General features: G+C 41.4%; 1 protein-coding gene across 4 annotated transcripts in view; it reads right to left on the bottom strand.

Annotated features, from left to right (window-relative positions):
- MAP7D3 (MAP7 domain containing 3) overlaps positions 1-14,157 on the bottom strand; it is a 56,829-nt gene that overhangs the window by 19,247 nt on the left and 23,425 nt on the right. For 3 of the 4 annotated variants that reach the window (XM_066249069.1, XM_066249072.1, XM_066249071.1), the window contains 5 exons: positions 8,044-8,561; positions 7,077-7,180; positions 6,658-6,863; positions 4,141-4,267; positions 2,817-2,949 (listed from right to left, as the gene is read on the bottom strand). In XM_066249069.1, the coding sequence (XP_066105166.1) occupies positions 2,817-2,949; positions 4,141-4,267; positions 6,658-6,863; positions 7,077-7,180; positions 8,044-8,561 (1,088 nt within the window). The remainder of the gene's footprint in view (positions 1-2,816; positions 2,950-4,140; positions 4,268-6,657; positions 6,864-7,076; positions 7,181-8,043; positions 8,562-14,157) is intronic. The other variant, XM_066249070.1, reaches the window with a different exon arrangement.

Below are 14,157 nucleotides of genomic sequence, written 5' to 3'. Positions count from 1 at the left end.
AGATCAATGGAACAGAACAGAGAACCCAGAAATAAACCCACACTTATATGGACAATTGATATTTGATAAAGGAGATAAGAACATACAATGGACAGTCTCTTTAACAAATTGGGAGAATTGGACAGCTACCTGCAAAAAAATGAAACTAGACCACTAACTTACACCATACAAAAAAATAACCTCAAGGCCTGACCTGTGGTGGCGCAGTGGGATAAAGCGTCGACCTGGAACACTGAGGTCGCCGGTTCAAAACCTTGGGCTTGCCTGGTCAAGACACATATGGGAGTCAAAGCTTCCTGCTCCTCCTCCCCCTCTCTCTGTCTCTCTCTCTCACTCCTCTCTCTCTAAAAAATCAATAAATAAAAAAATAACCTCAAAATGGATAAAAGAGTTAAATGTAAGTCATGAATCCATAAACATCTTGGAAGAAAACAAAGGCAGTAAGATCTCCAACATCTGCCGTAGCAATATATTTGCTGATTTATCTCCACGCGCAAGGGAAGTAAAGGACAGGATGAACAAATGGGACTATATCAAACTAAAAAGCTTTTGCACAGCTAAAGACAATAAGAACAGAATAAAAAGACAAACTACAGAATGGGAGAACATATTTTACAGTATGTCTGATAAGGGGTTAATAACCAAAATTTATAAAGAACTTGTAAAACTCAACACCAAGGAGATAAATAATCCAATCAAAAATGGGCAAAGGTTCCTGACCAGGCGGTGGCGCAGTGGATAGAGCATCGGACTGGGACGCTGAAGACCCAGGTTCGAGACCCCAAGGTCACCAGCTTGAGCGCAGGCTCATCTGGTTTGAGCAAGGCTCACCAGCTTGAGCCCAAGGACGCTGGCTTGAGCAAGGGGATTCGTTCTGCTGTAGTCCCCCACCCCCCGTCAAGGCATATATGAGAAAACAATCAATGAACAACTAAGGTGTCGCAACAAAGAATTGATGCTTCTCATCTCTCTCCCTTCCTGGCTGTCTATCCTTATCTATCCCTCTGTCTGACTCTGTCTGTCATAAAAAACGCAAAAGAAATGAATAGATACTTCTCCAAAGAGGACATACAGATGGCCAGTAGGCATATGAAAAAATGTTCAACATCACTAATCATTAGAGAAATGCAAATTAAAACCACAATGAGATAGCACCTCGTAGCTGTCAGAATAGCACTCATTACGAAATCAACACATAAGTGCTGGCGAGGATGTGGAGAAAAGGGAACCCTCCTGCACTGCTGGTGGAATGCAGACTGGTGCAGCCACTGTGGAGAAGTGTATGGTATTTCCTCAAAAAAATTAAAAATGGAACTGCCTTTAGACCCAGCTATCCTACTTTTGGGAATATATCCTAAAAATACCAAATCACTGATTCAAAAGAAGATATGCACACCCATGTTTATTGCAGTATTGTTTACAGTAGCCGGGATCTGGAAACAGCCCAAGTATCTGTCAGTGGACCAGTGGATTAAAAAGCAGTGGTACGTATACACAATGGAATACTATGCAGCCATGAAAAGGAGGTAATCTTACCTTTTGTAACAACATGGATGGACCCGGAGACTATTATGCTAAGTGAAATAAGCCAGGCAGAGAAAGAAAAATATATGATCTCACATATATGTGGAATCTAAGGAACAAAGTGAACTGAGGAATGGAGCAGAGGCAGAGCAGAGTCAAAGCTGTCAGAGGGAAGGGGGATAAGGGGATGGGATCAGAGAAGGTGAAGGGATTAGTGAAACTATATATACATAACACAGAGATACAGATAACAGGACAGCAAATCCCAGAGGGAAGGGGGAAGGTGTTGAGGGGAGGGGTATAAGGGGGGCCCCGGAGGCAGTGAGGGAGTTATATTCAGTGGGACACTTGAATCCATGTAAACACAGCACGTTAAAATTAGTAATAATAAAAAAAGAGTTAAACAGGAAACTCTTATCCATCATAAAGGATGTAACCTTTTGATTGAGAGTACCTCTAACTTGGATGAATTATCAGTTTAAAACGTACAAAACTAGGCTATTATCTTGAGGATTGAGAAGGCACATGTTAGTCAATCCAGGACCTCAGGGTGTCTGGATTCTTTTGGATTTTTATCATTAATAGTGGTTATCAGACCACTATAATTTCAATATGTAAGAGATTGTGTGGCTATCCAGTAACATAGCAAGAGGCATGAAATACTTCTCAAAAGCACCAAGAAGAATCTTAAAGGTGCCTTCTCCAGGAATGCTAATGCATACAATCATTTATGTAACATATAACTGATTTTGATGAATAATACACTACAAGTGGAATGTAAATTGGGCTATTCAAACTGAGCTCAGTTTGGGGAATTTTTACCCAGTGATTTGAATTATATGGATGAGATATTCTTATTGGTGAATTTGATGAATTTAAACTTTTACAGATATTCATAATTTTTATCTTACCCACTGGGGAGATGTGGATTACAGCTGTGAGTGTCACCACAGACTGCTGAATTGAGAAAACTCACATAGAACATTTAATCTGTGTGAGCAATTAGGATTTCCGGAAACCAAGCTGTAATACTGTTTATGTAGACAAACTAAAGAATTGCTAATATATAACTTGCTTTCTGCTTTTGTTCCCCTTGGTGAACATTCTAGGATTTTGCCAAGGGTGGCTGAGAGTAACCTACAGTAGTGTGAAGTATTAGCTTGACTGTAATATTGAATTTCAGCCACAGAAGTTAACATCTGCTCATGTTCTTTCTTGGAGATTTGCTTTGGGTTTCAAATGAATTTTATAATCTAGTTCTCATGTCCTAATAAAGTACAGAGCCAACAAACCTGTAATAGCATCTTCTGGCTTTCTTGATCCTGATAACTTTCCTTTTTTAATTCTGTCTGTGGTTGCTCATTGTCAAATTTTGAGAACTCTTCTTGGCCTTCAATTACTTTCTTTGTCTCATCTTCCTCTTTCCTAATGACAAAAAATATTTAAATAACTCTTGGTATTTGTCTAGGTCTCTACCATACACAGCTTGCAGTAAGTACAATTTATATTTATACCAGATTCACTACATTTTTTGTGTTGTCACTCCACAAGATGAGCACATTTTCACCTTTTAAATGAGGGAATCTAGCCCTTGGGAGTAGAAAAAGATTTCTATTTAGTGGTGGGCTACTTTGCATCTTAAAACATGACAAAGAGAACAGAGAAGAGAGAGGGGGGAGAGGAGGATTGTGGAGGGGAGGGGACGGGACAAGAGGAGACCACTTTTTAACTGATTTAGACATCTGGGACTTTCCATCTAAATGTGCTCATACACAGTATTACACGAGGATGTGACAGGGCTTATTTGGAGGGTCTGGTGGTGCCCAGAGGAAAAAGGCCCAGTCCATAAAGACCAATATTCAGTGCTTTTAAAATGTTAAATCAGCTGTTTACATGAGGCAATGAATAAATCATCAAATTATAGCTTTTTGCTATCTACAGTATCCTTTCTCCTTTTACCCCAAACCATTTAAAGTGTTTTGAAAGTATGTGATTGTTTGTTTGATTGTTTGGTTGTGAAATACAAACAAACAAAACAATACTACATAAAAACCAAGTCAGGCACTGGACAGAGGTTTATATTTCGGGGCCCCAAGTGGAACTGGCCTCAAGAGGGATCATGAGATCTCCTGTGCACAGGAGTCCTTCCAGCTCAATGACTGCTGAGCTTTATGTGTCCTATAGGTCACTGGAAAGCACCCTTAGTGAAACACAGGAAAGTATACTTTCCAGGTATACAAATTGTCAAGTTACAAAAGACTTTTGAAAAAGACAAGGTTGATGCCATTGAATAACAGAAACGGTCTTGTGTGACTGATGACTCAGGCGCCACTGCTGAGAGACTTGGACCCCTTCCAGGAGTTTGGTCTCTATGCATTCCCGTGTACACCATCCGGTAACATGACAGTGAAGAGGAAAGAGGCCTACAGCCTTCATCTACACACCAGTGTCCTCTCTGCTTGACACGTTTCCCACACTCATTTCGGGTTCACACAGAAGAAAAAGTCAAACACTCTGAGAATTTATAATACATCTAACTAGAGAGTAAGTTTCAACTTTCAAACCTTAGGCCCAGTCAAGACTGTGACAGCATTGAAAGGATGATACTATGCTGACCTTTGCTCCATTTCTTCTTCTACTTTTTCTTCTTCTCTCTGTTCACAAGCAGGGTGTAGTTTTGCTGCTGAAATTTTTGTTGCCTCTTCAGCATTCATAATCCCTTGTGTGCTTTTGTCCCCAGACTCTGGTTTAAATTAACATGGGAAACAGTTAATTTAGGGATTTACTGCCTTTCAGTTCAAGACAACCAACAATATTAAAAACGAACAGTATGTACATGGTCTAAAATATATAAAAAAACTATTTAAGTGACTACATAACAAATTTTTTAAAGCCTCGATTCCTCTACAACAACAGAAATAGTATTTTGTTTCTTTTTAAATACAATTTGTTCCAAAATGAAAAATGTACTCCTCCCTCCTACTTTGGTTTAGCTGTTTTAAGATACATTATTAAATTGTTGCAATGGGAAAAACATAATTACACTGAATATAGAGGAAAACAAGTTTATATTCAGTCTACATGAAGTATACAAATCTTAAATACTTGACTAAATAAAAATATATGCAGCATACATTTTAAAATTTGTTCATCATTTTTACTAAATAGTTACTGTTTAGCTAACCATCAATAAGAATGTATTATGATATTAGGTGACTATGAACTGGCCAACTGTACATAACCAAAGAAACCAAGACTATCAGCAACATAAGATGACCACATGAAGGCATATAAAAATATTTTAGTCCATGTTACTAATTCCTTTATTTTAAATAAACCACATATAGTACAACCATTATTTTAAAAAGTATGGTGGTTCCTCAAGAACTTAAGAGTATAACTACCACATGTACCACATGACCCAGCAATCCCTCTACTGGGTAGCTACCCCATAAATTCAAAAACATTGGTACATAAAGTCACGTGCACCCCCATGTTCATTGCAGCACTGTTCACAGTGGCCAAGACATGGAAACAACCTAAGTGTCCCTCGATAGAGGATTGGATAAAGAAGATATGGTACAATATGTACAGTGGAATACTACTCAGCCATAAGACATTATGATATAATGCCATTTACGACAGACAACATGATGGACCTTGAGAACGTACTAAATGAAATAAGTAAATAAGAGAAAGCTAAGAACTGTCTGATTTCACACATAGGTGGGATATAAAACTGAGTCTAATCAACATAGATAAAAGTGAAGTAGGTACCAGGGGGAGGGGATATGGGGGCATACGGACAGGGATGGAGAGAAGGAGGTAAAGAAGAATATCTGGTGACAGAATGATTTGACATTGGGTAATGGGTATACAACATAATCAACAGTTCAAATGTTATAGAAATGTTTACCTGAAACCTATGTACTCTTATTGATCAGTGTCACTCTGTTAAATTTAATTTTCTAAATAAAATTTTTAAAAAAGAAAATAAATCACATATGAAAACGAGGGTCATAAGACATCTAGAATGAAGAATTTATAATAAAAAGATTGTTCCACCTGACCAGGAGGTGGCTCAGTGGATAGAGCATCAGACTGGGATTCAGAGGACTCAGATTTGAAACCTCGAGGTCATTGGCTTGAGCACGAGCTCATCTGATTTGAGCAGAGCTTACTAGCTTGGACTCAAGGTCGCTGGCTTGAGCAAAGGGTCACTCGGTCTGTAGTAACAGCCCCCCCAGCAAGGCACATGTGAGAAAGCAATCAATGAACAACTAAGGTGTCGCAATGAAGAATTGATGCTTCTCATCTCTCTCCCTTCCTGTTTGTCCCTATCTATCCCTCTCTCTGTCTCTGTCACAAAACAAAAAAATTGTTCCTATTACAAAGAATTCACTGTAGAATTCCTTCAAAAAGCAAAATCTCCTGGTGTATCTGAAATTAAGCAGAATACTTGGATATTAAGAACACGTGACAGGAAAGAGACCAGTACGGTACTTTCAGGAACCCGCATACACCCAGACACGTTACGGCCTGTGTACAACTGGCCTGCAGCTCCTAATGGAAACCTGTTCAGCTACTGAGAGAACCATCCACCATCAGAGCTGGACAGAAGTGCAGGATCACCAATGTGCTCATCCAACCAGTACTGTTTTCTTTGAGAGGAGGGAGATAGTGGGACAGACCCACCACGTGTGCCCTAACTGGACCCACCCGGCAACCCCCGTCAGGTTGATGTTCAAATCAGTTGAGCTACTGGCTGCAAGAGCAGAGAGAGAGAAAGAGGAGAGGAGCAGGTGTTCCCTTCTCACATGTTCCCTGACCTGGGATCAAACCCAGGACATCTGCATGTCAGGTCAACACTATACCCACTGAGCCAACCCCGCTGAGGCCTCCAGCCAGTACTTTTAACATCAGTTCCAAAAACGGATTTCCCAAACAAGAAGGGAATAAGGGTAAAGCAGCACTGACAAGGAAAAGTCAGCAGAGGGCCAATGATCGGTTAAAATCTCTTTCTCTCAAAGAAAGCCTGCTCCTTCAAGTCCTCTGAACTGGAAAATGAGGTTGACCATTCCCATACCTTAGCATTTTCTGTTGCCAAAATATAAACTCAGTGAAGAAACTCACCTTCATTGGACACATGCTTTTGGCACACAGCCTCAGAGCTTTCGGCAGTTTTAGAAACCACTTCTTCGCTGTTGATGGCACCTAATAGGTTCTGTGTACATAGGGTCTGCTGAGCAGGAATTGTTTCACAGGAAACAGACAATTGTGCTGACTGTTTCGACATACATGGTGAAATTGATGGCAAACAATTCTTTTGGATTTGCCTACTGAGAAAAATAAATAGTTAATGAGGGATGTCTGATATGGTTTTATAATTAACATGTGCCAATTAATTCTTAGTGCACTATTTCATAAACTACATTATGAGACCTTTATATTTACATTACCATGTACATTACACTATTTCAATGATGAAACACTGGTGTAAAATGTACGCTGGTAACACACGTGTGAGGATCAGTTGCGCACAAGCTACTTACCCAGCACTGAAGTGAGAGGGTGAGCAGCTTAAGTTTGCGGAAGTTGGCCACCTAGTATATGGGATCTGTGGCAACGGGGGCTTCTTGTTAACAGAGCTTGATTTCTGAACAGAGCAATACAATCGGGTAAGAAATTACTAGCAATACCTTACTATAGCTGGCTTTTTTTAAGATAAAAATATTCTGAAAAGCATACAATTATAACTCCTTTAACTCCTAATTTTCCTTATATGCATGAGAATAAGCTAGAGATAGATTCATCCACCCTAACAATTCCCACTAACAAATTCAAGCAGGCCACAGAAATAACTAATTTAAGAGAAACATCTCTGCCTGACTGCGGTGGAACAGTGCATAGATAGGGTGTCGACCTGGGATGCTGAGGTCCTTGGTTCGAAACCCTAAGGTCACTGTGTGGCCTTGTTGGCTTGAGTCCAGAATCACTGACTCAGTCCTAAGGTCAGTGGCTTGAGCATGGAGTCACTGACTGGCTCAGTGCCCCGCTCCTCGCTATCAAGGCATGTATAAGAAGTAATCAATAAACAAGTAATGTGGAACAATTACAAATTGATGTTTCTCCTCTCTCTCCCTTCCTGTCCTTTTCTCTCAAATCAATAAAAAATTAGTTAAAAAAAGAAATATCTTACTTCAAAACCTAATTCTATTTCTAAGTCCTAATTAAGGGTTTGTAATATTTCTCAAAAGATTTTTCTTTAGCATTTAGAAACATAGTTCATATAAACTCTAACACCTTCTCTCATCTACTAAAAATTAGCATTGAGTTTTGTACAACTAACATCAGGATTTTAAAACTATTAGAATAAGTTATCCTATTTTATTAATTTCATTGCTAAATTCTATAAATAATAAGTTGTTTATATTGGGAAACCTGACTTATCACATCATCTATACAAGTAAATAAACAGATTTTAATAGAAGATTAGTCCTTAAAAGTCACTTGACAAACCTGTGGAGTGGCTGTCACTTTCATCTCAGGAGATGTTTCCACTGTCACCTCACAGCATAATTCAGGGGATGGCTCCATGCTAGTCTCAGAAGGCTTTTCCATGCTCTCTGTAAGAATTGCTTCTGAATTTTCCTCAGGAATTGTGTCCATGGTAGCCTTTTGAAACACTTCCTTGCTTTTCCCAAATGATATTTTCATGCTTACCTCCAGGGATGGATCCATACTCGCAAGGGATACATCCTTGCTCCCCTTAACTGATGTTTCTGAGCTCTCGGAGAATGCTTCCACACTCAGCTTAGGTGTGGTTTCCACACTCACCTCAGAGGCCTGTGCCACGCTCACCTCAGAGGCCCCTGCCAAGCTCGCCTCAGGGGGTGCTTGCAGGTTCACCCCAAGGGGTGTTTCTACTTTCTCCTGGGGAGGCATTGTTACTGTTGACTTGCAGAGCATGATGGTATTCTTCAAATGATTACTACTCAAGGGCACTGTTGTATACCGCAGTACAGGAGTTTGGATGTCTATGGGTGAATAAGGAGACAGAATGAAATTCCAGTTAGAAATCTGACAAAACAGAAATGCACCATGAAGCACTGTAAGAACAGGAAGAGAAGAGAGAGCCCGTGCTTACTAAGAAATGATAAGGATTACACACAACACAGAAGTGTTCAGTGAAATAAATTAGACACAAGACAGAAGCATGGTAAAATTGGTCCACTTCCCAAGCAGCACCAGTAGAGTCACTGTGAAAGCAATAATCCATTACAGATGAAGAGAAGATGCATCTCCAAAGTAGATGGTTGCAATACCATTTCTAGTTTAATCACAGGATAGTTCAGAATAATTTTCATAAAATATTATAAGATCTTCAACACTTTTTAAAAGTAATTTATTAGCCTGACCAGGCAGTGGTGCAATGGACAGAGCATCGAACTGGGACACAGAGGACCCAGGTTTGAAACCCCAAGGTTGCTGGCTTGAGCGTCGGTTCAGAGCATGGGGTTACTGGCTTGAGTGTGGGATCACGGACATGATCCCATGGTTGTTGGCTTGAAGCCCAAGGTCCCTGCCTTGAGCAAGGGGTCTCTCACTCTGCTGTAGCCCCCTGGTCAAAGCACATATGAGAAAGCAATCAGTGAACAACTAAGGTGCCACAAGGAAGAACTGATGCTTCTCATCTCTCTCCCTTCCTGTCTGTCTCTCCCTATTTGTCCCTCTCTGTCTCTGTCACAGACAAAGACACAAAAAGTAATCTATCCCTGGTCAGATAGCTTGCCTGGTTTGAGCATGATCCTGATGCACCAAAGTTGCTGGTTTGATCCCCGGTCAGGGCACATAGAGAAACAGGTCAAATTTCTGTCTGTCTTTCCCTCTTTCTCACTCTTTCTCTCTATCTACAAATAAAAAAATAAAAAAGAAAAGAAAAAGTAATCTAAACAACTTCATTAGGGCCAGAGAACTCATTGCTGCAGGAGATTGTGTGAGACGCTGTATACATGATTATTTCAGGGTACAATGTAAAAAAAAGCATTTTCTCTCTTATTCTAAGAATTGTACATTTGTGACAACATGGATGGATCTTGAAAGTATTATTTGGACTATACTAAAACCATCGTTAAGAATAATATGTAATTTTTAGGCATAAAATATAATATATACTGAATTTAAACAAAAGCAGGTTATGATCCCATATTGTGAAAAAAAACAAGCCAAAGAAAAATATACAGTAAACATTTTTTAAAGGTATTTGGTGGTAGTTTTCCTAAGACATGGTAAATCTGTCATGTTATCTTTAAATATGGGTGGAAAATTTCATATGATCTTATCAAATAATAAAAACAGAACAAATTACCAAAGATTGACTACTTATAAATAAAAAATTGACTAAATTAAATATTGTTTTTTAGTTCCTCCTTTTTGGTGGAGAAAGCATTTATTTAGGTATTTGCATGTGCTTAAACTGTCACATTATTTAACATCAACTGTTTACGTTACAAAAAATATAGGTAAGTATAATAACTCACTTTCTATTACCTAAAGAAATTTAAGACCAAATGCTGAGTTTGACAGGAGTAATATAGTAAACTAAAATGAAAGTAATTAGAAATATCTTACAATACATTGAAGGGAGAGGGAGACTGGCAGAAAAGAATCTGACAAACATAAAACTAGGCCTAAACAAAGTCAGAAATTTGAACCAAAAGAAGATGCACTATGAGAAAGTGAGAACATTTTGACTTATTTTACTCATCAAATGAAAACTGACTGAAAAGAAAAAACAATGGGATAGGATATTTTTGGAATTAAAGAAATAGAGAAAAATGCAGAAAGCAAATGATAGTAACAAATGTGTTCGAGCTCTCCACTGCAGTAAGTACCCACAGGTGTGGGTGCCACTACATGTAACGTGTTCGAGCTCTCCACTGCTGTAAGTACCCACAGGTGTGGGTGCCACTACATGTAAGGTGTTCGAGCTCTCCACTGCAGTAAGTACCCACAGGTGTGGGTGCCACTACATGTAACGTGTTCGAGCTCTCCACTGCTGTAAGTACCCACAGGTGTGGGTGCCACTACATGTAAGGTGTTCGAGCTCTCCACTGCAGTAAGTACCCACAGGTGTGGGTGCCACTACATGTAAGGTGTTCAAGCTCTCCACTGCAGTAAGTACCCACAGGTGTGGGTGCCACTACATGTAACGTGTTCGAGCTCTCCACTGCTGTAAGTACCCACAGGTGTGGGTGCCACTACATGTAAGGTGTTCGATCTCTCCACTGCAGTAAGTACCCACAGGTGTGGGTGCCACTACATGTAAGGTGTTCGAGCTCTCCACTGCTGTAAGTACCCACAGGTGTGGGTGCCACTACATGTAAGGTGTTCGAGCTCTCCACTGCTGTAAGTACCCACAGGTGTGGGTAGCACTACATGTAACCATAAATGAGAGATTCCACATAACCCTGAAGGTTTGTTTTAGTTTACTAACAATCTTTATGTTGTTAATTAAAAGCTAGAGAACAGCTCAATATCATTCTTCCTTATTTTACAGGGGAAAAAAGGAGGTTGGAGTAGGAAACTTCCTCCCCTGAAAATACAATTTTCTATACTTTCAAAATCAAGCATTTTTTGTTCCTAGCCGGATAGTTCAGTTAGTTCTAGAGCTGTCCTGACACGCTAAGGCTGTGGGTTTCATCCCAGTTCAGGGCACATAAAATAATCAATCAGTGAATGCATGAATAAGTGGAATAACAAATTGATATTTTTCTCTCTCTCTCAAAAACCAATTTTTAAAAATTCAGTACTTTTTATAATACTGTGACATTTAAGCACAAATCAAGAAACCCATAGACCTTTATAATTTAACAACCTTCACCAAAATTACCTATCTCATCCTATAAATTACCTATTACCCAGACAACTACCATGCGAGAAGTTGTGAAATGAATATACAACATAAAACGGTGGGTAAAAGCACTCACTTGAAAAGTGATAGATATGTGTATTCCAAACTGCCCTCTTGATGTTCTGCTTATCTGTCAGACCTCATCCCTACTGGACTATCACCCCTGAGACAGAGGAATTCCAAAAAGCTGGAGGAATTCCAAAAAGCTGACAAGCCGCCCCAAGGAGAGGCTCCGGACATACCAGGACTTTTGATTCAACACCCACATGCTCGAAACCCCCCAAGGAGGAGCATTCTGGACATACCAGGACTTTTGCCTCAGTATTCCCTCAGGCTCTATATAACTCGCCCCTAGTCTATAACCCGGTGCACTTCTCCTGGAGGAGTGTCCGGCAGGTCTTTCTCCTCTAATAAAGCCTGCACATCTGGTGATGGAGTGCCGTCTCATTCTTACATTTTGGTGCCGAAACCCGGGACAGGGTACTAACTGCCTGGATGATCCCTCTTTGCCGTCCAAACTTACAACCAGGGAAGCAATGGGCAGCGGCAGCTCGTCCCGGGCTTACTCCCTGATTCTGTTTTGACGTGTAATTGTAGGTTAATTGGCCGGCAGTGTCTAACCCTGTCCTGAACCCCTGCTGGACCAGAAAGGTAAGGAGTTTCTCCCTTCTCCTCCTCCTTCCCCGGTTGGCCTCTAAATTTCTCTCTAAAAACACCCCTTTCTGGTCAGACGGTTTTCTCTGACATGCCTCACGTTTTGAGGGGTTTGACTTTCAGTCTCAGTGGACTGCACGAAAGACTAGGTGCCTAGCCAAACCTCTCCACTCTCTCAGACTTCTCATCCTCGGAGCTCCCTGACAGGTGGTGATGACCTCTATCAGGGACAACTCCCCCACACGGAGATTCTCTCCTCTTGGGACAGTGACAAAAGGCGGGGACGCCCCCTCTTGCTCACCTGTCTCCACTATGGGCTCTTCAGGGTCTAAGCCTTCTGACCAGACCCCTCTAGGATGTCTCATAAAAAACTTCACTAAGTTAGGCCTCTCTGTCCTTAAGCCAAAAAACCTCACTTTCTTCTGTAACACAGCATGGCCTCAGTACAAATTAGACAATGACTCCCATTGGCCTGAAAACGGGACATTTGATTACAATATCCTAAGAGATCTTGACAACTTCTGCCACCGGACGGGGAGGGCAACAGAAATCCCTACGTGCAGACCTTCTTCTATCTCCAGTCTAGACCTTCTCTTTGCTCTTCATGCTCTACCTATCAAGTTCTGCTGGCCAGAACTTCTACCTCATATTCTACCCACTCTCCTCTCTCTGACCCTCCATCTGATACTTTTGACCCTCAAGACCACTCTACTGTCCCTTCCGCACCTGCTCCTCCATCTCCTTCTTCTACTGCTCCACCTCCCTATCAAACACAACTACCTGAAAACACTCCATTACCTCCTTCTCCTAATTTCTCTCCTCCAATTTCTCCCCCTCACCTGTGCCCACGTAAGCCACCCCAGCCAGGCATGTACCCTCTCGGGAAGTTGCGGGAGCTGAGGGGATTGTTAGGGTCGCTATCCCTTTCTCCCTCTCTGACCTTGCCCAAGTTGAGCGCCGCCTAGGGTCCTTCTCCTCAGACTCGGACACTTACATGAAAGAATTCAAATACCTTACCCACTCCTATGACTTAACCTGGTACGATTTAAGTATTATTCTCACCTCCTGTTGGCCAGTGACAAGGACTGAATATGGACCACTGCCCAACAAATTGCAGATGAGGCAAACAGTAGGAACAACAACCTCCCCATGGGTCATCTAGCAGTTCCCTCGGATGATCCCAATTGGAATTACCAGCTCAATCATGCTGATCGAAAACTCAGAGATCAAATGATTGATTACCTACAACAGGCCCTCAGCAAACTTGCCAATAAGGCTGCCAATTATGACAAAATTAAGGAAATCATTCAAAGACCCCAAGAGAACCCTGGGGAATTTCTGGAACGCCTTTCACAGGCTTTTCAAAGGTACACTCGCCTAGACCCAACAACCTCAGCAGGGACCACCATCTTACACTCACTCTTTATCTCCCAATCTGCTCCAGACATCAGGCGCAAGCTTAAGAAACTTGAGAACGAGCCTGAGACTTCCCAGAGAGACCTCTTAAATCTAGCCTTTAAGGTCTTCAATAATCGGGAGGACATGGAGAAGGAGGAACAGCAAAAGAGGAATCAGGAGAATTACCTAATGCTAACGAAGGCCCTAAAAGGGAACCCTGCTATGGGCTCAAAGACCAAACCCTTCTAGGGTCAGTCTTTAAAATCCAGGCCACGGGATTCTCCAGGTCCTTGCTACTGTTGCAAGCAGCCAGGCCACTGGGCTAAGGAACGTCGTAACCCTCGTCCACCGCCAGGGCCTTGCCCGCATTGTCACCAGGAGGGTCATTGGAGGATCGATTGCCCCAGTCGCCTGAGAGGGATTGGGTCAAACCTCCTCACTAATGCCCAGTCAGAAACCAATTTCCTAGGCCTGGCAACGGAGAACTGAGGAAGCCCTGGAACACCGGCCCCAATACGAATCACCAACAGTAAACCCAGGGTAACACTTCGTGTAGCAGGTAAGAAAATCTCCTTCCTCATTGACACTGGGGCCACCTACTCCACCCTCCCTGAATTTGGAAGACCTCTGAGTCCCTCTAATACCTTTATAGTCGGGGTCTCAGGTCT

Source organism: Saccopteryx bilineata, chromosome X (genome assembly GCF_036850765.1).
Source record: "Saccopteryx bilineata isolate mSacBil1 chromosome X, mSacBil1_pri_phased_curated, whole genome shotgun sequence".
Taxonomy (NCBI): domain Eukaryota; kingdom Metazoa; phylum Chordata; class Mammalia; order Chiroptera; family Emballonuridae; genus Saccopteryx; species Saccopteryx bilineata.
Note: the sequence above shows the minus strand (reverse complement) of the source record. Positions and strands in the feature narration are given on the sequence as shown.